The sequence below is a fragment of the Drosophila gunungcola genome (genome assembly GCF_025200985.1).
Source record: "Drosophila gunungcola strain Sukarami chromosome 3L unlocalized genomic scaffold, Dgunungcola_SK_2 000002F, whole genome shotgun sequence".
In the NCBI taxonomy this organism is placed as follows: Eukaryota; Metazoa; Arthropoda; class Insecta; order Diptera; family Drosophilidae; genus Drosophila; species Drosophila gunungcola.
In genome coordinates, this window is record NW_026453178.1 from 358204 (window position 1) to 386188 (window position 27985).

General features: G+C 37.9%; 3 protein-coding genes across 10 annotated transcripts in view; 1 reads left to right on the top strand and 2 right to left on the bottom strand.

The window, feature by feature from the left end:
• The window catches only part of LOC128257964 (axotactin), a 70717-nt gene that overhangs the window by 33683 nt on the left and 9049 nt on the right, over window positions 1-27985 (bottom strand). For all 7 annotated transcript variants that reach the window (XM_052989293.1, XM_052989292.1, XM_052989295.1 and 4 more), the window contains 9 exons: window positions 22957-23531; window positions 21977-22250; window positions 19949-20168; window positions 18492-18627; window positions 16271-16555; window positions 8733-9263; window positions 8379-8575; window positions 3949-4281; window positions 3041-3573 (listed from right to left, as the gene is read on the bottom strand). In XM_052989293.1, coding sequence (XP_052845253.1) covers window positions 3041-3573; window positions 3949-4281; window positions 8379-8575; window positions 8733-9263; window positions 16271-16555; window positions 18492-18627; window positions 19949-20168; window positions 21977-22250; window positions 22957-23531 — 3084 coding nt within the window. The remainder of the gene's footprint in view (window positions 1-3040; window positions 3574-3948; window positions 4282-8378; window positions 8576-8732; window positions 9264-16270; window positions 16556-18491; window positions 18628-19948; window positions 20169-21976; window positions 22251-22956; window positions 23532-27985) is intronic.
• LOC128257966 (uncharacterized) lies at window positions 10537-12687 on the bottom strand. Its single transcript, XM_052989298.1, has 2 exons — window positions 11954-12687; window positions 10537-11308 (listed from the first exon to the last, which is right to left on the bottom strand). Exons 1-2 carry the CDS (start codon window positions 12497-12499, stop codon window positions 10697-10699), a joined length of 1158 nt encoding a protein of 385 aa, XP_052845258.1. The 5' UTR covers window positions 12500-12687; the 3' UTR covers window positions 10537-10696.
• Window positions 19403-26552, top strand: LOC128257968 (uncharacterized). Of its 2 annotated transcripts, none has more exons than XR_008267925.1 (2): window positions 19403-19638; window positions 19728-19922. XR_008267925.1 is itself a non-coding variant. In XM_052989300.1 (2 exons), the coding sequence occupies exon 2, from the start codon at window positions 26143-26145 to the stop codon at window positions 26407-26409; it is 267 nt and encodes an 88-aa protein (XP_052845260.1). In that variant the 5' UTR covers window positions 19403-19638; window positions 25560-26142; the 3' UTR covers window positions 26410-26552. The 2 variants fall into 2 exon arrangements, 1 of the variants encoding a protein (XP_052845260.1); XM_052989300.1 differs by lacking the exon at window positions 19728-19922 and adding an exon at window positions 25560-26552.

Here is a 27985-nt window from a genome sequence, read left to right on the forward strand (position 1 = left end):
GCAGTTTGACGAGCCCGTTGAGTGACCGACTGAGCCACATCCGCCGCCCTGCGTTTTTGGCTTTTCGTTGCGCCATTTATGTAGAAATATTCGTTGGGTATCAAACAATTTGGGGACGTATCAGTGACAAGCCAATTAAGGGACAATCAAGTTCATTTACTAGGGGTAAAGGTAAAAAGGGGGTTTATTTAATGGGATGTAAATATTGAACAACGTGGTATTTTTCCGTGGATTTTGGGAAATCTTTGTAAATTATATTAGCTAACATACGATAATTAATTGGGTTTAAGAAAGGTAAACAGAAAGGAGTTTATTTTCCCAGAATTGGGTTTCATTAAGACTGTTTTCTTTAAATTGCTAAAAATGCTTAAGAACTCGCGTTTAGGTTACATAAACAGAAATAATCGTAGGTGTCACTTTTTAGCTTTACTTTGTATTTTATTATATATTTAGGTTGAATTAAATGCCTTTCTTTTTTTTTTGGGGAAATATCTTTCCGTAATTAGATTAATGAGTATCCAGTAAACCACATATTGTTTTCTATGAATGCCACTCCTTTTCCGGCTTTTGTTTGCTGCGGTTTGTGCCTGCATGTGCCGCTTCCGTTTCCGTCTCCGTGTTGCAAGATCCGCAGCAAAGCTACCGCAGCAGCAGCAACACAGTTGCACACACACACAAACCAACAAACAAACGATTCTGTCAAATTTTGAATGAGTAAAGACCAAACTACGAGCCAATGATGGATGGCCAAATGGTGTGGGCCAACACATGCACACCACGAATCTAGCTAGAAGTTAACCCATTTTTTTTTTCTTGACCCAGACTATGCTTTTCTGCATTTTTCGGTCGTAGCCAACCGAAACGCCATTCATTCATGGAGGCAAACACAAACAAGAGCCAAAAAAAGGAAAGCGAAACCAAAGTCGGAGCTGTTAAGGTTTTCGAATTGATTTACTGAAAGCGGAAATTAGTGACGCAGGCCGAACATAACAAAAACAAAGAAAGTGCGAGCAACAAGCGACTGGAAATTGCTGCCACCAGATGTTGCCTACTTTGCTGCGCATGATGTATTGTCAAAAACGGGTTCCAACCAACCCGAAACCTCCATATTGGGCCAACCTTTGGCGAACTGAACTCTTGAGTGTGAGGTCTGCCAAAGAAATTAGGCGGAAAGACTAAATTTGTGTGCTCAAAGCCATTCATTTTAAAAAAGGGCTGCCATAGCAAGAAAAATTACCCGGGAAAACTTGTAACGAACGAAAAATGAACAAGCATATGAATAAGAAATCAGATAGATCGAATAAAGTTTACCCGCTATATTGATTTATTTTTATTTGATAGGAACAAAAAACTATGAATATAAAAGACATATCAAAAGATGTGAATTATTATTGGCTTGATCATATAAAAAGTGTTTTTAATGAGTGACAGTAAAAAGTATTTTTAAATAATATTTAATTTCAATGGTATTACCTAAGCATTTTTTGTTAAAAATGCAATCTTTTTTTTTCATATAAACCAAAAGAATTTTCCTGAATATACCCTTGTTAAAATATATAAAAACAAGTGGAACACAAAATGAATTGTTCGACAATATGGCTGAGCTTAAAAAAAAGATATGCCGCGACTCACTCATAAACCTTATTAGCGCTGAGGCGGAAACATATTTGCCTGACATAAATACCAAACTCAGGCTTTTTGTTTTGCACTTTTGCAATTTATGCCGTATATTGGCTCATATGCCGTTCTACCCTTCGGTTCGTTTGGCTTTTTTAAGGGTTTCGCCATTAGTTTACCTTGGATAAAAGGCATTTGGCAGCCGGTTATGCTGCTTAAATTTTCGGCACCATAAAATTTTATGCTCCAATGCATGGCAACAAATGCGGCAGATATAACTTTGCCTTACGAGAGTTGGGGCTTAGGTCAAAACAAAAAAGGAAGCAAATTTCAAGAGCTAAACCAACACTAGATCTTGGTCAGTTCAGTGGGCCGAAGTCCATGACAAATTAAACTGGACAGATGGCTCCAATGTACAAGCATACTCAACTGACAATTGTGGACGTGCGTTGGGTCTGTCTAAAATACGTATATCGATGCCTTATGAAAGTGAAGCGAAGTTGCAGTCAGTTTTCCCTGGGAAATAGAGCACAGCATCTGTATGTGATGGGTAAATATGTCAGTTAGCATTAAGCATAGATTCCTGACTGGCATTTATATTATGCATGTGCGAGCAATTAATTTAAGTTTCGTTTACAATTGAAATGCCAGCACGAAGAGCGTGAGTTTCTTGCCACCTCCATACGTCCCCTCGGAAATTTCGGATTTATATTGTTGGATTACCGCACGTACTATATAGTCCACTGGAGCAGAACGTACACACAAATGAAGGGGGTGTGAGGGCGGGAACCGGTGATAATCCAGGTTGCAACAACAAGTTAAGCAAATAGACTGCAACATTAATTGTGTGGCCAGCGGTTGGCCAAAATCGTCCACTGGCATATGCATAAGCTAAGCTACGAACAGTGGGTAGGAAAATCGACTTAAAGGATATTTAACTGGCATTTTATTAATTTTAATACCTAAAATACAGATATCATAAAAGAAAAAACATTCGACTGTGTTTTGTTTATTTCTCCTAATACAAGATAGTCAAACGATAGTTTGGTTAATCAGAAATTACTTAAAAAGGTGTCTAAAAGTATGAAATCATAAAATAACGTAGCCTTTCCGTAAGTTTCGCTCGGACTTTCGGACTTAGTATATACTGTTGCATACTTTTAGACACATTTTTATAATTTTTTGCCACACCGTCGATATTTCTGTTATTTCTTATTATTTTTTTAATGATATTTAATAATGACTTTTAAGTTCTTAATATGAATATAAAAATTAATTGAAATCAAGTTATCCACCCCATTGTACCTATAGCCCTGCTCCTGTCATCCAATTTTGTGTTGCTTGCGGTGACGGGGCTCAGCACGTATATCACAAATTCCCCCCATGGGAACCTCACAGAACCAGGTGTGATTCTATTGCTTACCTCTTGACATTGCCCAGGAAGTCAACGGTGAGATTCTTGGCCGAGGATGTGAACCAGGTGGCCGAGTGAAGTTCCAACTGAGCCCGGTAGCAATCGTACTTGATGTACTGTGTGCAGTACAGTGAATGCGAGATAAGTTCCTGCAGCATGTGAGGCGAAAATTCCCTATATCGGATGTTGAAACTGAAGTCTGTTTCCCTGGCAGATCTCACATCCACTTGACTGGGTAGATTGTGCTCAACAATCGTTTTTGTGGCATTTTCAAGGCTCTGGAAATCGCATTTCACATGTGCCGGTGGGAAAACACCATTGCCATCGATGTCGATGAGATAGACATCCGATTTAGTGAATCCAAGCAGGGCCAGCTCCTCGCAGGTTTTTCGGTATTTGGTAAAATGACAATTTTTGCCTATATAACCCGTGTGTTTGCAATCACAGGTCACACGATCGTCTTTTACAAAACACTTGCCACCATGCTCACAGGTATTGGGTCGTTTGCAGGGATCTATGTAGTTGCAATTGTCTAGGGCGACCTAAAATAATTATAATAGATTTATATTACCACGAAAAAATATTAAAAAGTTTTTGCAAAAAAGATAAATAGTTCTTAAAAAAAAAACAACAAAATGCGGACCACTTCAAACTCCATTTTACAAAGATAAGCATATATTATTATAAATATCATATCTTTATTGAATTTGAAACCAAATTTAAATTATATGCTTTAAAAAAAAAAGACTTTTTAAAATCACTTAGAAATGTGACTAAAAGCATGCAGCAATATAAATAAATATATAATCCGTAGATATAATATGATTAACGATTTTTTTTATTACTGCATACTTTTAGGCACCTCAATTAGCCCTAGTTATTTCTGTGTTTAGTTCATAATAATGAGTAGTACTTACCTCTCCCACAACCCGTTCCGTTTTGACCACATGTCGTGGTTCAATCAGATGTCCATTGATCTCTATATCTCGTATACAACCGACCAAACCCATGGCTGCAGATTTCAGGCTACTGCCGATGATCAGTTTGTCGCCAATGTTAAAGGTCAATCCATACATTTGGCTGAGAGTGTGGCGATAATCCACCGTAAACCGTATTTCGCCCAGCTTATAGTCCAACTCCACGCTGTGCCATGAGGTGGCCCTATTGATTTTAATCGTGGTCGAGTGCGTTATATTGTTGTTCACATCGGGCACCAGATCGAAACTTAGTTTGTCCGACGTCAGACGTATCTAATGGATGGGCGGCCATTTTGCAATTTCCGTTAGACGCGCATTTCCGGTGGAGTTGGAAATGGCGGAATTTTGTTTTATCGTAGCCATTGTCGCCGCCAACGGATGTTGCACGTAGTGCCGAACAAAACCCGAAGCCGCGCATTAGCGTGTTGCCAAATATTTGTTTTTGTCATCGACATGTAAAAGACGAGGGGAGTTAGAGGAGAAGAGAGAAAAATTCAAAATTCTGTTAGCATTAGGAGATCTGACTGTGTGTGTACGCGGAAATAAATCAAAATGGCGCAAATGCCTGAATGCAGAGCTGTACAGCCACATTCAAATACCCGCCTTCCCAATTCGGCGCGCCCCCATGAACACATTTCAATTTAAATGCCTTTGTGCATTAGCTTCGCTTAAATCATATTACGCATACGCCACTTGGCCACGTTGAGTTTTGCATTTGCCGAATCAATCGGACAGTTTCAATGGGGTCCGGGGAGAGCTGTTGTTGAAATTGCTGCCCATTAATTTGCAGAAATTCGACGAAGGATTTTAGAGGGGTTTGCGATTGGTATTCATCCACGAATCTTTATCATCCGTTTCGACCCCCTGTAACCAAATTGCTCAGTTCTTGGTGTCATTTGCAGTAATAATTATTATTGGCAGCAATCGACTATGAAATAATGCTGGTATGCTTAGTTGGGAACTAGTTCCAGATATTACAATACCTTAAACCGTGTTTCTTTAATCGTACAACATATCGGTTTAAAATAAACCTTTTTGCTAATTAATTGAACGCCAATGGTAGCTTATAGTACATAAGATCTACAATATTTATAGGCAAACAAATCTGACAGATAACCTTGCCATATACTATCTGTTTGAAAAATGGTAAGCCATAACTAAACTAATTCTAAGCAATAAATATGTTTTTTTGCCTCCCCCTACTGCAGTCTATTATTTTTGGATATTGTAAAAAAACTTTTAATTGAAATTTTATGAACTTGTTTGGCTCTGGTGCTGCAACACAGCTCAGCACAATTGCAATTTGTACTTGTCCGTATAAATAAATGTACCAACAAGCTGGCGAGTGTGAGTGTGTGTGTGTGTGTGTGTATACGCCTTATTTATCTACGCTCATTGTGAATTGCGCTTTTGCGCCGCTTATGCGAAATGGCAAACACTCAAATTTTATTGCATATTTCATTAGATTTTTGTCAGAGCGTTATGTATAAAGGCAAACACACACTTTCCCACCCAATCCACCGTATCCACCCGGACATTCGTCGCTTTCTGTGACAATATTTCAAATGATTTTACTCCTCCGTTGCCACCGCGAGTTTTGTCGTTTTGTTTGCCTATTTCGCCCATTTGCGCGCTGTCAATAAATTCGATTTTCGATTTGTGATTCGCGATTTATGCGGGCGCATAGTTTTTATGTCACACCCCCGAAATCCAAACCCGCTATGCAGCATGTGACATGACATCCGATGTTGCATACACTTGTTTGGGCTCTTCCATGGGTGTTTTTATTATTTTTTTTTTTTTTCGGGGCCTCCCACAAATGTCAGGGGGTTTGAAAATACTGTTGGCAATTTATTAGTTTGTTGAGCTTCATACGCAACACGCAGGTGGCAATTTTGTGGCCTACGCCGGGGTAAATAGTAAATAAATAAAAGCTCGTAACTGATGCGTTTTTGAAACTGGCCAAATGCAGATAGCATATCGCGTAAACATAAAGCTGCGGTCAACATAGTAGCTATAGATGTTGCTTTCTACGGGATATGGGATATATTGTTTATTTAAATATAAACCCTTAAAGAATTTTCTTTTTACGAATATTACAGAAATTGCCCGAGTTTTAAAGTCACTTATGAAAGTGTCTAACAGTATGCAATATATTTTTAATCGAAAGTCAAATAATTTCCTTTGAATATAAAAATGGAAAAGTTAAAAAACTTAGCTTCTGCAAACCATTTACCGAAATTTAAATCCCCTCGATCTATTAATTTTCCCCAACTGTCCGCATGTCCGAAGTGACTGGCAGCATTTGAATTATTCGGGAAATAAAAAATATAAACAAAGTCATATTATGAAACCTGACATAATCAATTTAGTATTAATTTGGGTGCGCATAAATTGTCAAACGGCAAATATCAATGGCAAATAAGCCGTAGAGTCGTCGATGCAAAATTGAATGGCCTGCGGCATAAATATTCATTGGCATTACAACGGAAATTTTATTGCAATGCCAATAAGTCAGAGTCTCTCTGCAATCACATTTTGGGTTTATTTTTCGGGGGGGTGCGACTTGCAATCAAAAGGAACAAAATCAACAATAAAATGCAAATAAATACGGCCGGGCACACATGAATATTCCTTTTAGTACATTGCCGTACATTGACAAGTAACCAAATAAACGTTCTTGGACAGGCCAAGACAAGGTTTGTTTGCTTAAATACAGATAAATGCTACTGACATCTCTATAAACGTCAGTCGACAGAGAGACTTATGTGTAGGAAAAGTGTGGGAAAAGGTTAGGTTTTCGGGGTAGCATTGTTACTCGACTGGCATTAAACTGTTCAATTGTTTTTGTAATCGATTACAACGCACTTTCAAGCCGGTCTTCAATCTGTTTTGCCCAGTATCTCTCTGCTTGTCTGGTTATAAATTGGTATTTCATGGAAACATTTAACTTCCATTCAATTGTTGTTCGATGGCCATGACATAAATTTATAAAAGTTGTTTTGTCAAATAAAATGGCAGGCCACAGAATAGAACAGAAAAGAGGATTCTAGGCAATTGTGGCTAATATCCTTGTGGTGAGTTCTTTTTGGTCTTATTTTGCTGCGCCTAAAAATGCTTTTATTTGCATTTATTTGTTCAAGAAATTCACTGAAAAGAAAACATTAATATAAGTCTTTGAAAATTATTTGAGGTAATCCAATTAGGTTTCAGTTACCATTTACAAAAAGAAAATGTGTCTTTTTATTTGCTATATGTTACGTTTTAGTACAAAATATCTGCATATAAATGTAAATATTCGTGTCCAGTTTTTTCAAGCATGAATTTATCTTTATGAGTCCTTTCTATATGAAAAATATTTATATCTCATGATAAAACAGGCCTATGCATCTATGTTTGTCTTTCATGTTAAACCATTTTATTTATTTGTCCTCACAGAAGTTCATGGTAAATACAGAAAATAAATATTTAAAGAATATGCAGTCATTGCAAGAGCACACAATCGCCTTGGGCCACCGACGAGATGAATAATGCCAAACAATTACAAAACACTAAGCTCATTTGACTTTTCATTGCATTAGCCGGAGTCGAGTTTCACTCAACAGCGCTTAAATTTAATTGCATTTTCCGCATTCCCAATAGCAGTCAGTGTTTTTGGTACATTTTCGTTAGCCCCACAATGTATGCTACACTATATATATACACACACACACACATATGGAGCCTGCGAGTCCTGGAAAATGTGGGAGTTTTTTGGGGTGGGGTATTTTGGGTTGGAGCCCAAGCAATCGCAATGCAAGATTCATACACAAGCCAGCACAGAAACACACACACACACACCCACATGCAGTCGGCACAACCACAGGCACATTTGATTTGCATTTCATTTTCTCAGTCTGCTAAGTCGTCTTAAGGAGCACGTCGTCGGTGGAAACGTCCAGCTGTTGTCTGTGTGTGCGTGCTTGTGGCTGTGTGTAATGCGTGTGTGCAGCTCAAATGCTTAAGCAGTGAGCATATGAATGTGCACCAACAGCACTGGAAAAACAAATTATACATTTCTTATCGAAAATAGAATTTGTTTTTTTATTGTAAAAATTTAAAAAAATTTAGAATGAATTTATAAGCTCTAAATCTATAAATTATAATGTGTACACAAGAAAATGTTCAGTGCCTTGAGTTTAAAGACGCAAGATGCAGTTTCCCACCGTTTCAGACTTTGGTTTACCAGGGGTTTTAAGATGCGTTACTATTTAGTTTATGTATAGATAATCAGAATAAATATAAAACCTCCACCTAGACTAACATTCACTCTCTAAAAACCCCTTTCTCTTGGTGCACAGATGGATAAATGCTTGAATGCTCACACTTACCTCCCAGAAGCCATTTCCGGCACTGGTAGTTACGTCACTGTAGGCCAGCACTGCTCCCGGTCGACTGCTGCGGAAATCGAATTTAATATTAAATTCTTCGGCGTGATTTATGGGCCACCAAATGTGTGATGTCGCAAAGGGATAGGTGATGGGTATGACATTCACTTCGTTCTCGATGAACTCCGCCTCCAGCACGCCTGACCCACAAACCGAAACGGATGGATAGATAGATATATAGATATATAGATAGATATATATAGATAGATAGATATAGAGCGACGGAGACTCGTAAGAGAATGCCAAATATGTCAACGGCAAATCGCAATACTCGATATTAAATTGCACTCCACTCACCGTGATAGTGCACCTTGGGATTCCCCCGTTGTAGTTCGTACAGAATGGAGATGTCGTTGTAGTAGACATACTTCAGACTGCCCACGAAATTGTTATGGGAGGCCAGACCCTTCTTCTTGTGCAGTTCCGGTCCTCCTCCGAAATATATCTCCGGATCGAAGAGTAGATTCCCACTGGCTGTCGCCGGTAGTTCCAGTACCTTTTGCTGTTGATCCAGGATAATGCTCACCGTCCGTTGTTCATGGAGAATCGTTAAATTGTGCCAATAGCCTCGGGTCAAGTCGTCTGTCAGTATGGTACTCATCACGTTGTCGCCAAAGTCCATTTCCACATGAACCGATTGGTTTTTAATGGCAGCCGCTATATACTGATGCTTCAGCGACTCACCACTGGCGTAGAACAAAGCTGAATCGTCGAAATTTGTTCGGAACATCAGACTTATACGCCTGGTTGAGGAATGAACGCGATCCTTCCAGTCGTATATCCTGTAGGATACATAACTCGCTCCTCGTAAAGTAATAATTGTGGCCGCTGAAAGAAACCAAGTCGATTTTATTTATTTAATATTTAAATCTTTGGTTATTTGAGGTCTATTTACTAATATTTATTTAATGGACTTTATTTAGTTCACCTAAGACCTTGAGCAAACTTAAAATCTTTAAACCTTTGATGTGCTTAAAATTTATTTAAAAATGTTTATGATTTTAGTACTCAAAAATAGTTTTTTTTTTAAGTTTGATGGCATCACAAATATTTTTAAAAATATGTCAAAATGTCCAATATTTAATATGACCAAATAATAAATAAATATTGTTTCATCATCAACAAATCAAAACGAAAATTTTAATCCGAATATTTATACATAACAATAGCCACAAAAAGTTATTGCTAAAAACACCTGTTAGCTCTCTCGATGGGAAAAAAGTTCGTTTACTTATCTTGCATATTTTTATATTTTAGCATAGGTATTATCCGCCCGAGTACTTGAAACTTTGACCCTTGTTTCCGTTTTTTTTATCCCCATGCCACTTGTGCATTATCTGCTTGCTGTACACAGAACAAAAAAAGAAAATGCGGAGAATAAAGCTTCAGTGGACCACAAAAATAGATTATTTTGTTTGCTCTATGGCGGCCTTTAGGCATTTGCCTGATGTTCGCTGGGGTTGTGTCCTGTTCCCATCTGAACCAGTTCCTGGCCTTCTGTCCTGTCCGTGGAACAAATGTGCAAATCGTGTAACGCGCAATTTTCAAGAATTTTTTTGCTGCCGCTGGTGGTGCAGTGGTCGGTGGTTATGATGGGTGGATGATGGGTGGTTGTGGGTGATGGCATGACAGCAGCAACGTTTTGGCCGCTTATCTGACACTGCACACGTGTGCCACGCCCAGCCGATAACGCATATCAACCCACGAAATAGCCCTACAGCTCCACACTTAGAGATATTTTTGATTTACTATGCTATGTTTATAAATAGTAGTTCGAAACAATTTTCTAGGATTTATTCGAGGGTTTATTTTTGTTAATAAAAAAAAAACAATTTTACAAAGGAAAAGCTTTGGTTTCTATGTTTAGTGTTCATTAAAAAAGATTTAAGACAGACTTAATTTTGTTTATGTATCTTAATTGTATTCTTTTCTGTAAAAACCGATTTAAATTTTAGGATGTAAAATGGGCGATTAATTTAGGAATCAATAATTACCAATCCAAGACTATTTCTTTTAAGACTTTTCTCTCGCTTAATTCTAAAAACATTTTAAATTAGAGCCGTTGAAAATAATTTCCCTATTTTTTCCCAGTGCCCAGACCCCACGCAGATATCAGCTTACTTTATAATTTTATTTGCATTTTGTTGGAGAAAAAACATTCTGCTGCATTGAAGCACACACCTATGTGCTACAATTTTTCGCTGGGCTTATGTTAATGCAGGGGCATAATGAGGCAGGAAATATATATATATGGAGTCCCATTAGAGCAGGCCACACCGTGTGACAATCACGGTTTTTTTGGTCTTGCCATTTTTGGTGCCGAATTCGTGGCAGTTCTGCAGGACCCTGAGGCCACCGCACACGCGTCCAAAGATGACCCGCTGCCATGGAACCACCGATGGCTTGAAGCTGATGGTGTAGCTGAGCAGACCCTGGGGAAAGTGGCGGCGATAGTCCCACGGATACGAGATCACGCCGGTTAACTTGCTGGGATCCAGAAAGGAGTGCTTCACACTGTGGTGGTTGCGCAACGGATCGTTGCTGCCCGGCACCAGTTCTCCCTCCATCCAAAGATTCGAGAATATTCGCACAAAACTGTGACATCCTACATCGTTGTGGGTGGCCATTCTCACGAATTCAAGCACCACCTCGGGACTCAGTTCCGTGTAAAGTTGCAACAGTAATCGGCCCAAGAATTGGTTATTCTCGCGAACAGCCAGGTCAAAATATACGATGGGGCGCAGCAGGACATGGGCACTGCGTTTTCCCAAACGAGGCGATGGCATATAAGGCATAAAGGTGGATACTGTTTGATCAGAAGCCTTCTGTTCGAGAGGCTTCACAGGCGCTACCCAAGCACTGTGCGAGTCCACCTTTGGGGTAAAGGGTCAGACTTAGAAATATTTCAATTCTTAAACAAAAAAATGTCTGGCTTCTAAATAAGAAGAATATAAGAAAAAAGTTTAAGTACAGAACAATAGCTTTAAAGATTCGAAAGCTTCAATCTTATTATACAAGTCGTTTGTGTCTTTGTTTATAACTTCTTGGTAATAAATAACTTTCTGTGTCGTTTCTCTCTGTTTTATATATAAATTTCTTGATTATTTAGAAGAAATAAAAATGTATAAACACGTTACAGCCCATTAATCCTCATTAAAAAAAACTGTGCATATTAATATGCATTCATAGTAGAGAACCTTCATTTTAGATTCTTTCTACTGGTAGTTTAGATTGCCATTAAATATTTTTTAAAGTCAAAAGACTTGAAAATACATTACAAGAAATTTTATTATGAACTTCATTGCTGTATAAAGCTGCGCATTTTTTTACCCTTATTATTGAAGGGAAAAACGAAAAATAAAAGTACCTATATATAATTATTTAAGATATCTTGAATTCTGAGGCAATATTCCCAATATTTTTGGTATCATTAACTATACTTATATTTTATTATAATTTATTTTATTAATTCCAACCTAGTTAATGGTAGTTTTTCCCTTAAACTCAACTTTACCAACCTTAGACTTGACTGCCGAGAGGCGACACCCCAGCTGCCTGTTTTCCTGGCTCAAACGTTCGGCGAGAGCACGGATCTTGATCCGATTCGGCTGAAGGGCGGGAAAATTGCGGTTGAAGCTATCAACGCAGCCCTTCAGTCGATTGGTCTTGTTGATCCGTCCAAGGAGCTCGAGGTTTTTGCGAAAGATGTCTTGTTTCTGATTGAATTCGTATGTTAACTGGTTGCGATTTATAATGCGAGCCCGAAATCCAAGGGAATCGCCAGTGGATTTGATATTTTTGAGGCGCCTATGATCGATTTGCGCCTGTCGGATTTCAATCATGCTCTTATAGGTGACCGGATTTAAGTCCGCCTCCTTGCCCGCCGATCGCATTATCCTTCGCAATTCCGAATAGGTGGGCACTTTGTTGTTCATTAACTTGTCGCGCACCTCTTTGTTATTCATAACCAGTTCATGGGCCACCTTTTGTGCCCGAAACTTGGTCCTTCGACTAGTTTCAGCGTTAACAAAAAACTCTGAGAAGGCAACTCCGCGTTCAGTCATACTGATCGGTTTCTGGGGAACTACTGTACACAGTATTGATGATTTCCGCTCAAGATAAACTTGCAAATTTGTGGACTCAAGCAATTTGTGGTAATGGGTTTGTTTGTATTATTGTGTTTGAGCTAAACAAACTGAACACAGAAAGCAAAATGTGTATGTCTTATTAACGAAAAGCCAGCTTAGATGGGGTAAACATATTTAGAAGATTATGTAGATATAAATTTCAAAGAAAATATACCCTTAAAAATGACAAATATGGGAGATGCAACATAACTATTTGACATAATATAACCCAGTCTTAATTAGTCTGACTGTATGAATTAATCTGAATCGTATAAAAACATTTTTTTGGTCACGCTAAATCGACATTTTAAATTTGAATAAAAACGATGCATAGATGTCTGGTAATTCAATTTATAAATAAATGATTTATTAAAACCATAGCTCTAATTAAAGGTGTGACAAAATCATTAGGCCAAAACAGACCGCAAACCGCTATTTTCGGTTTTTTTTTGTCACAACATAAACTAGCCACAAAATTAACACATAAACTATATTTAACAAAAAATATTTTTGGACATTTGAAACTAAAAGGGGGCAATAAATAAAAGCGTCAAATAAATAAAATTATTCTGATAAAAATGGAAATGTTGAATTGTGTAGGATTGAAAGCAAATCATTTCACAAATGCCTGTGCAATTTTGGTTTGAATAGGACCAGAAAAATGCTTCTCTGCCTGCTGCATCATAGATGCCAGTTGAGCTGACCACTGTCTGCCAAAGTCAAGAGATGAACTTAGCCCGGCCCGGAGTCATCATATCGGACATCACATCACATGTTGCCCTCCCTTTGGTAGTCCTAGTCCCTCAATCTGTCCTGTTTGCCGGCATTTCAATTCGTTTATGCCGGAAGAAGGCGAAAAATCTTTCAGAAATGTTGATGCCTGGGTTTTTCGAATGGGCTAATGATTTCCCCAACTGAACGCATTTCGTTGACACTTTTAGCATGGAAAACTGTAAAATCGGAATGAGTGTACGGAGGGAGGGGCTTTTGTGGAGAGAGGTATTCCGGGTGAATTGCACATGAACAGACTCGTCCTTGTACTGGCAGTTGTCATTTTAGTTATTGCATTACAAAAGCGTCTGCGTTTGATTATGTCTCGTGTACCTCGTACCCTGTGCGAATTTTCCCAATTTTCAAACACTGAGAAAAAAATAATTCTCACTGCGGAATATTTTTGTATTTTTTTTTAAGTATTGTAATCACAAAACATTACTCCAAATCGACCAAAAATATTTTTAAAATGAATGCGGCAATTCTGACTAAGCTTGTTTATTAAGAGTTATCTCAACTACTTACAACATAATTGCTTTTTACTGATAATTACTGAGTCATTTAATTCCTAATTATTATAACACTTATATTTTGGAATATTAACACAATTAAGTTAATAAATATTTAATTATCAAAATAATTACAGGACCTAAAAAGTTAAATTTTTTTTCGAGACCTATTGCTCAATTTTTTTAAAGAGGATTTTAAAAGACTTACGATTTTAAAATAGAAAAAATTAAATCTTGAAAACTTTACCTGAACTTTTTAAGCAGTAATAAGCAAATTTACCAAAATTCTCATGTTAAATTTAATCTCATCTCATAAGTAACATGACGGTTTTTTAAATTTAATAGGCATTTAGTTACTCGAGAACCAAAATGTAGAGATTAAGATTTTTAGGGACCTTCATCTTTCTTAATTTAAAATTTTTTAAAATTTTGTAACCCCTATTTTTTTTTCTGCATAACAGTTCTACCGCTTGCTATGTGCGAGGTTTTAATGGCCTGACACTGTTTCCGTTCCAGGAGCAGTTCAACATGCAACCGGCAAACCGGCGGGCGATGGGCGATGGGCGGTGGGCGGGAAAAGTGGGCGTGTGGGTGAGGTACATCTGTGTAATTTGCTTGCACTTGCCGGCGCTCGTTACGTAATTGTGATCAGTTGCGCTGTAAATGCTTGACAAACTCGCACGTCACGGCGGTCGCTCGTTGTCCTTGACAGACGCCATTTAGACAGATATGGAGCGGGAAATTCGGAAAAGCGAGGGAGGAAAGCGACATAGAGGGCACGCGGTTTTTTCCAAAATGGCCAGTACTATCACGGCTGCTGGCCAACCGTTAGCGTACTTTTTTTTTTTGTTCATTTTGCAATTTGCAGCTGTCCATTGCATCAATACTCCTCCACACTTTCCCCAACATTTCCCCTGGACTCCGCTTAATTCCACTGCCACCCGCGAAGTCTGGATTTTATTTTGATTTTTCCTTTTTCCATCGCTGGCATGTGTTGGTCATCATTTGCATGCAAATTTTTAGCAAACATTTGAAATGCAGGGCGGCTTCTTCTAGAGAATGCATGTTAAGGATGCCCTTACTACAGTTAAGTGTAGTTAGGTAACTTGATTTTATGATTACGGAGATTTTTGTGGGAGATATTATTTTAAAATTTGGCTTTTATGATTTTTGAACGGAAAATTGTATAGAAAATCAGAAATTAAACAATGGAATAGGATATAAGATATTTGGTAATATCAATTTAGATACATTTGTAAATAATAACTTTATTTAATTTAACTGTTAATAAAGTACATACAAATTTGTTGTATTATTTAATAATAATCTTTAACAATTATTACCTATTAATATATTTATATTTTCATTATTCGTTAAAGTTAAGAACAATCTAAGCAACTAAAAAATAATTTGAAATTTAAATAAAAAATTTAATATGCAAACCCTATGTAAACAATATATTTAATGCATTCCTTTTGTGGCGGAAAAAGGCTAACTTCCATTTTCGTGCTGGATTGCGAATTTAGTGCTTCGAAAGAGCCCTGAAAATTGTGCAATGTCAAAAACACTAAACGAGCTGCTCAATTTTTAATAGGCTTGCCTATATAATGGCCTCGCGTGACTTAATTGAGATTATGGCGGCCTGGAATTGGCTTTATGTCATTAACTAAATGTCGGATGTTGCTGAAGGGAAGGGAACGGAAGGGAGTGGAGGGATGGCAGCTATGGTGGTCGTCTCTATGGGGTGTATATATATTGAGCTTAACAAACTAATTTTGCGCACATTTTGCCCTGGTGTGGCCCAAGCTGGCCGACAGTCAAAAAGTCAAACACTATTTTGCATAATTTATGGTCAGGTCATTAGCGTGTTTAAAACTGTAGCGGCCAAAAGGGGAGGGCACTGCCAGTGGCTAACCGCTAGTAAACAAACATAGTTTATAATTAAAACAAAATGGCGCCCCTAGGGCCATGTCCAGATGCAGAGATATATTGGGATTTAGACAGAGCTAAATGGATGTGAATGACAGTCGGAAAAATTTCAAAGCAAAAGCATTAATTAACATGTGTTCTTGCGTTTTAGGTTTGGAATTTTAAAAGGTTCTGGATTTAGTTAATTTCTGGCACTAGTTGATTTGTAAAAGGCATTTATGTTAAATTAAATTGAAAATTCTTATTTAAAAAGAAGTTTCCTTGTGGAAAATACTCAGTAAGAAGTACGTTTTATAAAAATTTTGTTTATACATTAAAAATTCAATTTTTTAAATATTTTTTAAACAAATTTGCATTAAATCCTATTTATAGTTTATTTCTATTTCAAAAAAATAAAACTTTTGCATGATCTTTTATATTGTAAAATCTAAATAAAAAAGTTTCACTTAAATTAACTGATTAGTTAACTTGAGGAATATTTTTAAAGTAAAGTACTCACTGTAGATGTCGCAGTGCTCGCCTTCGTAGTGGGTGCCAAAGCAGTCGCAGGATATGCCGCCGTAGTGGTTGATGCAGCGCGATCCCACGAAGCAGAGGTTGTGCCGGGACTCGCACATGTCCGAGCATCCTTCGTTGACGTTCTCGTGCTTGGTGGCCACCAGGGGGGCGATGGGCAGGAGGTCAGAGGCGGCCTTGCCGGAGCTCAGCACCACATTGCGGATGCAACCCACAAAGGACTCCGTAATGTATTTCACGCCGTGAAGCTTCTCCTCGGAGGAAAGGCCTGCGAAATTGCACAAGGGACGGATGGGGGATTGGTCAGTGTTTGGTCTTGGCTGGGAAACCACAGATTAATTAACATGCTGAATATTTGGAAATGGATTTCGGCTATATCTGTGTGGGCTCTAGTGGGCGGAGTGACCATGTCGGACGGCCATAACATAATTTCGTTGTTTACAGTTGAAAGTTTTGATGGGATTTTTGGCCGCTGCTGCTGTTGTTAGAGATTTAAATATTTCTTAATTAAAAAAGTTGTCTCCACTCAGTTTTTGGATCAGCAAAGAACGGGCTAAATAAATACGAGCAGGGAGGGCGACGGGGATTCCGCAATTATTTATGGCCATAAAGAAGCTTTACTATTATTTTAAAATGATTTTTTGTGGTTGTCAAAAGTTTTGATCTCTCGGCAAAGAAGCTTAAACTATTCGAAATGCTTTAACTTTATTTGATCAAGCCTCTAATTGAATTTAGGTTATATATTTTAAAAAACATATTTACAACCTGCTCAGATTAAATTTTATAAGAATTTTGTGTACTTAAATGGTAAACTATTTGTGTTAGGCACACATTTTATAACAGCAATTTCAAATAAAAAAATAATATATATATTTGCAATTTATTTTAGCAATAACTGGAAATGGAAACACGATGTGCAAAATTATTTATTTACTTATAGACTTTGACCATAAAATGCTTTTAAAGTTTATTGATAGCATGCTTTCCATTTCGTTTTCACATTTCCCTTTCGCCCATCATTTGTGGGCCAGTCTCAAGGGGCTTCCTTGAAATGCAACCACAAAAAATTCATTTTACCAGGCTGGCAAAAAAAAGATAATATGCACCTACACCTTCTATATGCTTCAGCTTCATTCAATCCAAAAACACGCTCAGCGGGGGCTGGCTTGGAAACCAACAACTAGACCAACATCATCAGAGCGCAATCAATGGACCATTCTGTCGGCCAGCTCACAAAACCCTTTTTCCATGGCCTCTGGTGTTCGCAACGTGAAATAATTAAATTTTCAAATATCGCACTAAAGCAGCTTTGAAAGTCATACATATGAACACTTACAAAGCCTCGATTCAATGGGAAATGATCAAGTTTAGTTTGGGTTTGCTCACTCGACTTATTGAACTGATACACTTGAGGAAAAGTTGTATACTCTTAATCGGTTGAATTTAATACATTTATTATGAAAAAATATATTATATATTGTATATTACTGTAAAGTTACCTTTAAGAATAAATTTTAATTTATTTAAATTCAGTCAACTTTTTGAGCTGACGCTCTTAAGGAAAAGTTAACATTTTTAAATCGCTTTGACTTTCAAATTGTGTAATACCATGGAGTTAATTTCAAAAATTAATTGTTAATAAAGAAAATAAAAATATAGCATGTCAAAATCGCAGGAGAATTAAAGCCACTTTTGTAGGTATTGAAAAGTGTACAAAAGTGTGTTTTTTGCTAAGAAAACCAGATAGAAAAAGTGTGAGAGCCAAAGATACATTATTTCTTGTGTAGTATTGATCTATTTCTTAAATGTACTTCAAATTAGATTTTTACTAAACAAAAAAAATTGTATCAATTATATTTTTCATAAAAAAAAGTTTCAAAGCTCTATTATTTTTGTGTGTGTATTATGTGAATGTGTACGTCGTCCCCGGCAAACTGCAAATTCGATTTTCAGTTTTCAGTTGCACATTTTCCGATTTTTCGTCAGCGCTCTTATGTGCTTTTCTATCCCACATATGTATATATGTATACGCGTACTAAACTTTCTATGTTCCACGCTGATGCGCTGGTTTATGTGCGAATTTCGCGTACGCGAATCATTGCATATATTCTCGGGCGTTACCTTTAATATGATTGATTGTGGGGGGGGATTCGATGGATTTCGGATGAAGAGGGAACGCATACACAATTGATTTGGGCACTCACCTCCGACCAGGACCACCGACGGCAGGTTCGTGGAGACGCCGTAGTTGTACTCGTGATTCAGTCCTTTCAGATAGACCTCCTCCTGACTATTGTCGACGCGTGCAATTAATCTTGCGCCATGGACATCGATGCGCACCTGTGCAAAACAGACAGCGAGGGATCGGTTAGCAGCGTAAAACCAATAAACCAGCTAGCTATGGTACTATGGCTCGCCCAAGTGGGCGCTGCGACGCAGGGGCGTGGCATTCACATACAGACAAATGATAAAAATTTATGAATTTATGCGTTTTGGCCCCGAGTAGAAGTTGCAAGTTTTTGCAAGCGGCAAGCGATAAATTGTTGTTGCGCTACCGCTGTTGTTGCTGCTGCTGCTGCATGGGTAAAAATCTACGAAAATGAATTGCAACTGCTGTGCGCACAAACTCATAGCTGGGATCAGCTGAAATTCATTAGGAATTTGCGTGTTATTTATGAGTGCTTGCATGTGTCTGCATTTTTGTGTGCGTGTGCACTTTAGGAAAAGCTAATTAACAAAACAATTGTGATTTTAAAAATATTAGGGTAAGATTTTTTTTTTATTTTTACTTATACCAAGTAAAACTATTTTGTTAACAAAAACCTTCATAGAAATCTTTCGGTTTCTTAAATTATTTTATATTGTGTCTAAAAGTATGCAATATACAATTTACAATATATATTTTAAATTCGTTAGTACGATCGATTCATTAAAATAAAGGACTTTCCATTTTTCATTGCATACTTTTAGTCTCCTTTACTGATTACCAAAAAATATACAAATATTAAAATAAATATAGTTTTAATAAAGTTCATTTTCAAGAAACAGCAGTTGCTTTGGAAGTGCTGCCAAATGATTGTTACTATTTTTTTCTAAGTGTGCTTTAGCACTTTCTGTATGAGGGTGTGATTAGTAGGGGATCTGCTTGTTTTAAATATGAAAACATGAACTAAGCTGGGCTGCTGTTGCTACTACTTTTTCGGTAGCTCCTGCCATTGTTATTGATGATGATGATGCTGACGATGCTTGAGGGATTGCGGTTAGCTACATGCGTGGAAAAGCAGCAGCAATAGCAACGGCAACAGCAACACCAACAGAAGCACCATGCAACCATTGGAGCCCATGTCCGAGGTGAGTTAACAAAGTTGAACGCACATAAATCAACTTGCTCGCTTTGTTATAAAAGTTTGATAAAGCGTTTTGCACACATGCACCGGCAGCACACATTCCGCATTGCAATCTTGCTAATTGCTTGCTGAACGCACGGCCATGCTAATGTTGGTCCAAAAACGCCAGCTGTTAACCGACTACCAATTACCCTGGAGAGCCCCCAAGGAGTTAAAATCACTCGGAAGTCTGATAGCCCCGCCGGAATACAGCATTCGACCGGGTTTCTTTCGAGGGCCTCTGCCAGACTTGACCCCGTTTTTGGGAAACTCACCATCACACTGTGCCATTCATCTCGATTCAGACTCTCGCCCACAGTGACACTCGTTGAATGCTTGCCAAAGACATGGACCACCTTCAGCTGGCCCTTCTCAACAATCACATAGAGTGCATAGGGGTCCAATATAATGCGATCCGGATTCTTAACGTTGTGATAGACGAGCAGGCCGTGCGGCAGTCGGGTGCGGAATTGAAATGAAATCTCACGGCAAAGTCTGCAAAGACACAAAGACGTAGAGCGGGCAGTGCATTAGCATTAGTGTTGCAAATGTGGGCAACAAATGTGGGTTAATTTTAAAGTGGATTAAGTCTTTTAATAATAATAATCATAACGAGTTAATTTGGAAAATATTTATCTTTCTTTTTATTTGTTCGTATTTTCGTATTTTCGAATTTCTTTAATTTTTATCTTTTATACCCAATTGCTGCGATAGGCACAAAAATCAATAGGGACTTGATATCTTTTGTAAATTTACCTAAAAGTATGCAGTGAAAAATATCATGTCGTTTTTCAGAAAGAATTTCAGACTTAACATATATTGTTTGAATTGATTTTAAAACCTTTCAGATTTTGCATTTTTTTCAATTTATTATTTAAAAGTTATAATTAAATGAACCATGGTATATTCATGTAATTATGGGATATTTTAATAAGTTCTTTGTTCCTAACGACTTTGCAATTTTCGTACTAATTAATGGTAAATCATCTTTAAACCATTAAAGCGGTCCACAGTTTTGACCATAAAGTAGCCAAGTTGGCCTCCCTTATTAGCATATGTGTAAGGGCTAGTGTGTTTGCCTGACAGAGTTTTAAATTTATTTGTTCTTTGCTCTTGACTGCTGTTGCCATTGCTGTTGTTTGTGCTGCTCCTGCTGTCGGCAGCCACATGAGTTACAATTAAAACTACAGCACAAATTGCGAACTTGGCCAAGTATGTAGCAGTTACTGACCAGCAGCAACAACGATAACAAGAAGAAGTTCTATATTTGGCAAAGTTATGTTTAATTTTATTTGCCTGACTGTCTTTATGTTTGTCCAACATGTGAGCACACACTCTGCATTTAAATAATATTTTTTATCTTAATTTAATATGCAAATGTCAAATGTTTCTAGCCAAATTGAATTTTAAATTTAACAAGCCCAAAGATCTTGGCCAAAAAGTTTTGGCAATTGAGCAAAAAATTAACTTTTGACCTGGTTCTTGGGAAGCTTTTTTGCTGCTCTGCCTTTTCTGCTGGTCTTTTGTTTGTTTTGTGTAAGCTACCGATAAGATGTCAGTCCCCTAAGAAATTTGTTGAGAGAAAATCAATTTTCAAACTGTGAAGGCAACGTCAGTTTGGCTAATTGCCCTCGTACACAGCTCTCACCATTAACCCTTGGGTATCACAGTATTTTATGAAAAGCTTAAAACATTTTTTAGACATTATCACTTCGGTTGTCAGCTCGATTTGTTAGGTTTTACTCCCGTTCACTCAAATGCCAGATTTAATTGTTGTCTATTTCGCTACAGACTTTGTGTAAATAACATTAGTCACGCAATCAGAGTACATGGAAAACATTTTACGGACTAGTTTTCCCGAATAAGTAATTGTTGCAACTAATATATTTTTTATTAATGCCTTAGTGAAACTGGTTTTTTGACGACGTAATTGTTAAAATTATTGCATAAAAGAAGTTATTAACGTGGTAAAAATTAAATGATTGTAAAGGTGTCTAAAAGAATGCAGCAGTATTCGTATTAAATATTTCGGAATTCCTGAGTAAAAATGTGTTGTATGTTGCATACTTTTGGACACCTTCATATGTGATGTTTTCCAAATCTTATAATAAATTAAAACCTTCTGCAAATTGTTACTTTCGAAACTTTCTCATGAACTTTCTGGGGTTAAGGGAATCAAGCACTTTTGAGCCGAAAGGACAACAATCCGCTAAATGACGCGGCGTTGCAGGGCGGCGAGTTGAAGTGGCATGCAAATGACCTGGGGCTGCCACCTGCCAGGTGGTCATTCCCAGTCCACTCACCTTAATTGAAATGTCTGTATGATGTCGCCGTCCATTTGGATGAACGTGTTATTCTTGGCGAATATGAAAGTTTTGCCTTGGCCCGTCTCCGCGAAAGTCAGCTCGGGGCCGCGCTGTTCGATGGGCACGGGTGTGGTGCCCTCCCCGCCCTCGGCCCCGCCCATTCCGTCCGGCGATTGGGCCGGACTCTGGGTGTACGGCGAGCCGAGGAGCATGGAACTCTCCGTGGTGCTGGGCTCACGGGTCGTGGACTGCAAGAACGGCGGCAGAGTGTCTGCAAGAGATGTGACGTCAGTTGGGATTATATTGGGATCGAACCTCGAGGTGGGAAGTTAATTGAAATAACTAGGCTTATAGCTGGATTACCATTGCCACTACTTGACCAATATAATGTCTGTCAGATAAACTTAAATATTAGTTTTGGAATTTTATTAATAAGTTTAATAAATAATTAGGCATTAGCTTATCAAAGGCTTGACATTACCAAATTTGACCAAGAAAATGTTTGTTTTTCAAAAAGTGTTAATTTGTATTTACAAAAAGTAAGTGAGAATTTTCCCAATTTTTAATATAAAAAAAATTATTAAAAAAAATTATTTGTTATTTTACTTAACCCATAATTTAATTAAACTGCTGAAAATTATGAAGGTACTTAACTATGGGAAGTTTGATTTAATTATTTTCACGATGGGTGTTTGACATGCACAATTATAAATATTCCCTGCTATTTATTGTGCATATTTAACTTGCTTATACAAAGTGTGAGAACGATGGAAGGCCACAAAAGTGTGTGATTTTAAATAACTTAAAAATATGACCATAAAAATTGTATACATTTTTTAATAAAATGTATGGTGGCATGCATTAAAGCACCTGCTGCAGTGTTAAAATGTATATTTTGTATTTTGCCTTCCTTTAAATTAAGCCGAATAAAGCGTTAAATTACAGTTTTGTTGGCTTAATGACTTTTTTAGACTTACGTGGCCCGCCGATGCAGTGGAAGAGGCACTCCGCCTCGGTGCCAAAACGGTTCTGCGGATTGCCCTCACAGCCGCCCCAAATGAAGTTGGTGCACTCGTTTGTGGTTGGCTCGTAGCGCCACTTGTAGATGTACTGCTTGCAGGGACCCGGATCCCCAGGACCGGCACACTTCTCGTACGGACTGTTCTTTTGTCCTTGGACCATGGCAGAGTTGTTGCCGCTGCCGCCGATATTACCACTACTGCCGGCGGCACCGCCACTGCCGCCTGCCGGCGAACCGCCCGCAGAGGTACCGCCCCCCGAATCCGGTACTGATTGTCCACCGGGGTTGCTGCCGGCCAATCCAATGCCTCCGGTCATACTTATGTTGCTGCCGCCTAGATTGCTGGGATTTCCGGCCACGAGGATTGGCGAAATGCCGCCGCCGGCAGCGACAACATCCGTTGAAGTCATGTTCGGCAGGCTGAGGGCTGCGCTGAGCTGGGCGGAGCAGATGAGGGGCAGTAGCACCAGGATATGCGGGCAGGCCATGTCGAGGACGGAGGACAGGCGATGGCCTACTTTTCCTTGCAAACTGCAACAAAAGTAGGATATATATGTGTAAATTAAGAATCGAAATCATGCTCAAATATTAAATAAGATCTCCAAAATGTTAGTTTATAAACATAGAGTGAATTAATAAGTTTAATTTTGATTTTCGTCACCCAAAATCTCTGGCTGATCTGTTATACAACTTTTTAACAGCCGAATTAAGCATTTATTTTTGACACAAAGTAAAAATATAAATCTATTCTTTGGGAAAACAAATTCTTCTATATAAATTTATATAAAATAAAAGAAATATATATACATTCAACCTCTCCAGTTATTATAACCAGAATTGAGTGTCTTCATCCGATTCTCGCATTTTTTTCCCACCGCATCCTTCGCTTTGTTCATTAGATTTCCTTGTAATTGCACAATAAATTTACCAAGGCAATTTACTTGCATGTCACAAGAGCTCGGAGCAGAGAGCAGATCTGAACAGAGCCATCACAGCATTTGATTCCGGCTGCTGAAGAAGTTTACTATTGTCATGTGCGGCACTAAAATCCCATTTACATCATCGTGCTCATCATCATCAGTCAATGTCTCTGTTCTGTGTTCCTCAGAGGCGACGATGCTGCATTTCTTGATGCCATTTAGCGAAGAGGAAAACGAACCAAGTTTTCTGCTTTCACTTCCGCCGGAAATGTGACATACACACACACACACACACACCCATATATATATACTGTATAAAATAGACACTAGCTGGAAGAAGACGCATGAGCTTGGCTTGATTTACAAGTAGCTTAGCACCATCAAACGAAAAAAGTGTCAAAAATTTCAAAATAATGATGCGCACAGTTTACTCTAAATGGAATGGAGCGGTAGAGAGAATTGGGCGGAAACTAAAGGGAAATAGGAAATTAAGTTTTTCATAAACTTCCACCCGGAAAACTTTGAGAGCTTCAGAGGGCTCAGATTATGGTTTATGCTGGGAAATTGGTTCGTCTTCTATCTCTCTACGGGCGGCAGTTTTTCGGTTTTTGTCTGCCATTTCCGTTCATAAGCAATTTTTAATTGTGGCTTTCGTTGCCCGGGCAGCATGAAAAATGAGCGCAGGGTCGAGCAGCCGTACGGAGTTCATGCGAATTAATAAACCTCAAAGTGTTGGTGTGGCATTAGACACGGGTCCGGGTTCGCATCGGGTTCCGGGTCGGGGTCATAGGTCGGGTCCACACGGAAAAAAGAGTTTACAAGTTGGAAATAATGTATCTGGGAATGGGAAAAATTCAAAAGGCAAGGCAAAGTTCCTTAAATGGTCTAAAATGTGACTAAATTTAAAAAAAAACTTGTATCTAATGTTTTGGTTAGTGGCTTAAAGTTTAAAAAAAATAGAGCACCTTATACATTGTTAAATAATGTTAGTATATCGAAACAAACCTTATTTATTCCTGATCAATAATTGTAATTAAGAGGTAAATAAAACTAGAGAAGATTATAAATTTTTAAATAGTGTTGGTATATCGAAACAAACATTATTTATTCATGATTTATTTATTGTATTTAAAAGGTAAATCAAATTGGATTTAAGTGTGTTAAAAATAAATCACATTCTAATAAGAACACTGTTCAAGCATTTATAAATTTAAAGAAACTCCCTTTATAATTCAAATAAACTTGCAATAGTTTATTAAAGTAAAGAAAAATAAACAGCAATATATAATTTTTAAATTTAAAAAAACATTTATGTTCTACTGACTTAATAAAATATGGCAGTTAAAAGATTAATAAAACTGGAATTGTCTGTATAACTAATAATTAACATTGAAACAAGGATATTGTTTAATCATTTAACAATCAAATTTTACTGTTGTGTAGCATTTGGATTTATTTGGCCTTTGTTATTCTCCATTAATAATAAAGATTTTATTAAGGATTTTCTCCTACGCGTTTCACAACAATATGTTTTACATTAAATTGAAGTTAAGATTTATATTACTGATTTTTAAAGTTATTCATTCAAAATCATAAATTCGGAATACCATTCATCATTATATATGGGATTTTCCCGCAGTGAAGTCTCATGCTGGCAAAAATTATTGATGCATATGCCGGGCTGTCCAGGACGTGCGTGCCATCCGGTCGTTGAGTGGGTCCAGAGGGTGGGATGGCGGTGTCCTTTAGATGGATGGCCCAAAAATTGCATTGGATTTCGGTTGCGGAGCTGCATGACCAAGAAGTTTTTCTGCCTGCCACCCTGCAAATCCCCCTTCCATTTCGGACCCATATTCCTTTCAAAAGTTTACCTAACTTTGCCAAGGGGGATCCGCTAGGCAACGCATCGCCTGTCGACCATATGGAGGAGGATTTTGGCCTAAAGTGCATTAAGGTACCGGCACGAAGTACGAGCAGGAGAGAAGAAAACTTGGGCCGGTAAGCCATCTGTTACCTGCGTTAGAGAGACCTAAGTCCGACACTCAGGTAAAACGGCACCGCCAAAGGATTGGCCGCGAAAAATCGGAAAACCCGCAGGACAGGCAAAAAACGAGATAAACAAGACCTGGCATGCATGGCATAACAGGAGGAGGTCCTGTGGAGGTCGTTTAAAAACCCACCCACACTCAGACCTGGCATTCATTCGCCAGTAAGCCGCCAGCATGGAAGCATCGGTCGCCTACGCTTTATTTTTGCATCGCCAGGAGCTGCAGCGCCGCCAGATGCTCTACATCCAAGTGTCCAAGACCAAGATTCAATTGACCAAGGAGCTAATCGCCGAGCAGAAGCAACGATTGTCCAGCTGCACCCCCGAAGATCTGCAGATCCTAAGCAGAGAAACCCAGTTCAAGCGGCAGCTTCAGCAGAAACTCAAGCACCGGAACAAGCAACTGAAAGCCATTGCCAAGCAGCAGGAGAGGCGAGGATGATCCAAGCCAAAAGGGATGTCTCCACATCCCTCAGGATTACCACTTTAATTAGTTTTAGATTAACGCAAATGATGTGTGCCTTTACTTAGTTTAGTTTATTTTAGTTTTACGCTCAAAGAAATAAAATTTCCTATGCAAATCAAGCCAAGTTGTCTTTGGAGGTACTCTCTCTCTAAAATATGGGGTATACAAGATTGAAGGTAATTGACTTATTTTTAGGGCCAGGTTTAGTCCATTATTCCTTAATATAGGAAATTATTCCTAAAACCAAGGAGATTGGTTTTCTGAGTGTAGTTAACTAAAAAGCGAAAGATTTATGTGGTGTTCTAAAACAAAAATAAATAATTTAGAAATAATCTTATTACTCATTTCATTGACACCTTAATTAGACCTGCAATTAACTGGATAAAGACATTAATTTCTTTAATTTTCATGTTACTTATTGTGACAGTCAATAATTCCTTAACTTATACTTTCTGATTCCAAAATAAACAATTCAAATACAAAAATATTATCTCATTTATCCATTCAATAAAATGTGCAATATTTTAATAAGCTCTTCTTTTTTATTGACAATTTAATCCATCTATCAGCTTACGGATATCAATAAACTGCCTGGCGAATTTTATTTATACAATCATTCACTTTCACTTGCGGTTCGTTATCCATCCACCACTCAACCATTTATTTAAGCTCTTCCAATTTTTTACTAACCCTATTAAGGGTATTCATTGATCGATGCATTTTCCGCGAAAGTTTTTGCACTTTCCCCGCTCTGTTGGCATTTCCTCCTCGCTTTTTACCGTTTTCACACAGCAAACGCAAAGCGATTTAAATTGAGCTCGCGTACGTTGCACACCAACAACAACAACAACAATAATAATAGCAACAAAAGCAACTAGTATCTACAACAAATAGGAGAGCAACAACAAAACGAAGTAATAATAGCAGCCTCAGGGAATCCCCTTCCACCTCCACCAAACACCTCCCGCGAAATTACACGTTTTGTGCTCAACTTTGCCGCCTCCCGCTCTATATAGCTATATATATATATTCAGCTATAGGGTGGAAAAAGTAGAAGACAGTGGGAAAGAAAGCGCACAAGGCAGGGCGAAAAAAGGAAAGGGAAGGAGGGCAAATGAAAGCAAAGTGAAGTCAAATTAAATTAAATGACAGATGTCTGACATTTTGATGGTCGTGCGTGAGGCTCTATGTATGTATGTGTGTGTGTGCAATATAAACACATGCAAATAGTGCACTGCCAAAAAAATAAATTTTTATAAAATATATTTCCATACCTAAACTTAATATGTTCAAATTGATAAATGTATTTTTTTATAATTTAAAACCTTTCGTTTTCTTTTTCATGATTTATTACTTAATTCCTACATGTTATAAATGAAATACTTGTAATCTCAATGACTTTTATCCTTAGTTTTACGTGTTGTTCAAGCTAAATAATGTATTTAACAAAAAAAAAAAAACAAATTTAGATAGCTTTCGTCACTCATTTTCTAAAAAAATAATCGTAACTTAAAAAGTATCAATATTGTGTTTTCTAGTAAATGCAATTCGT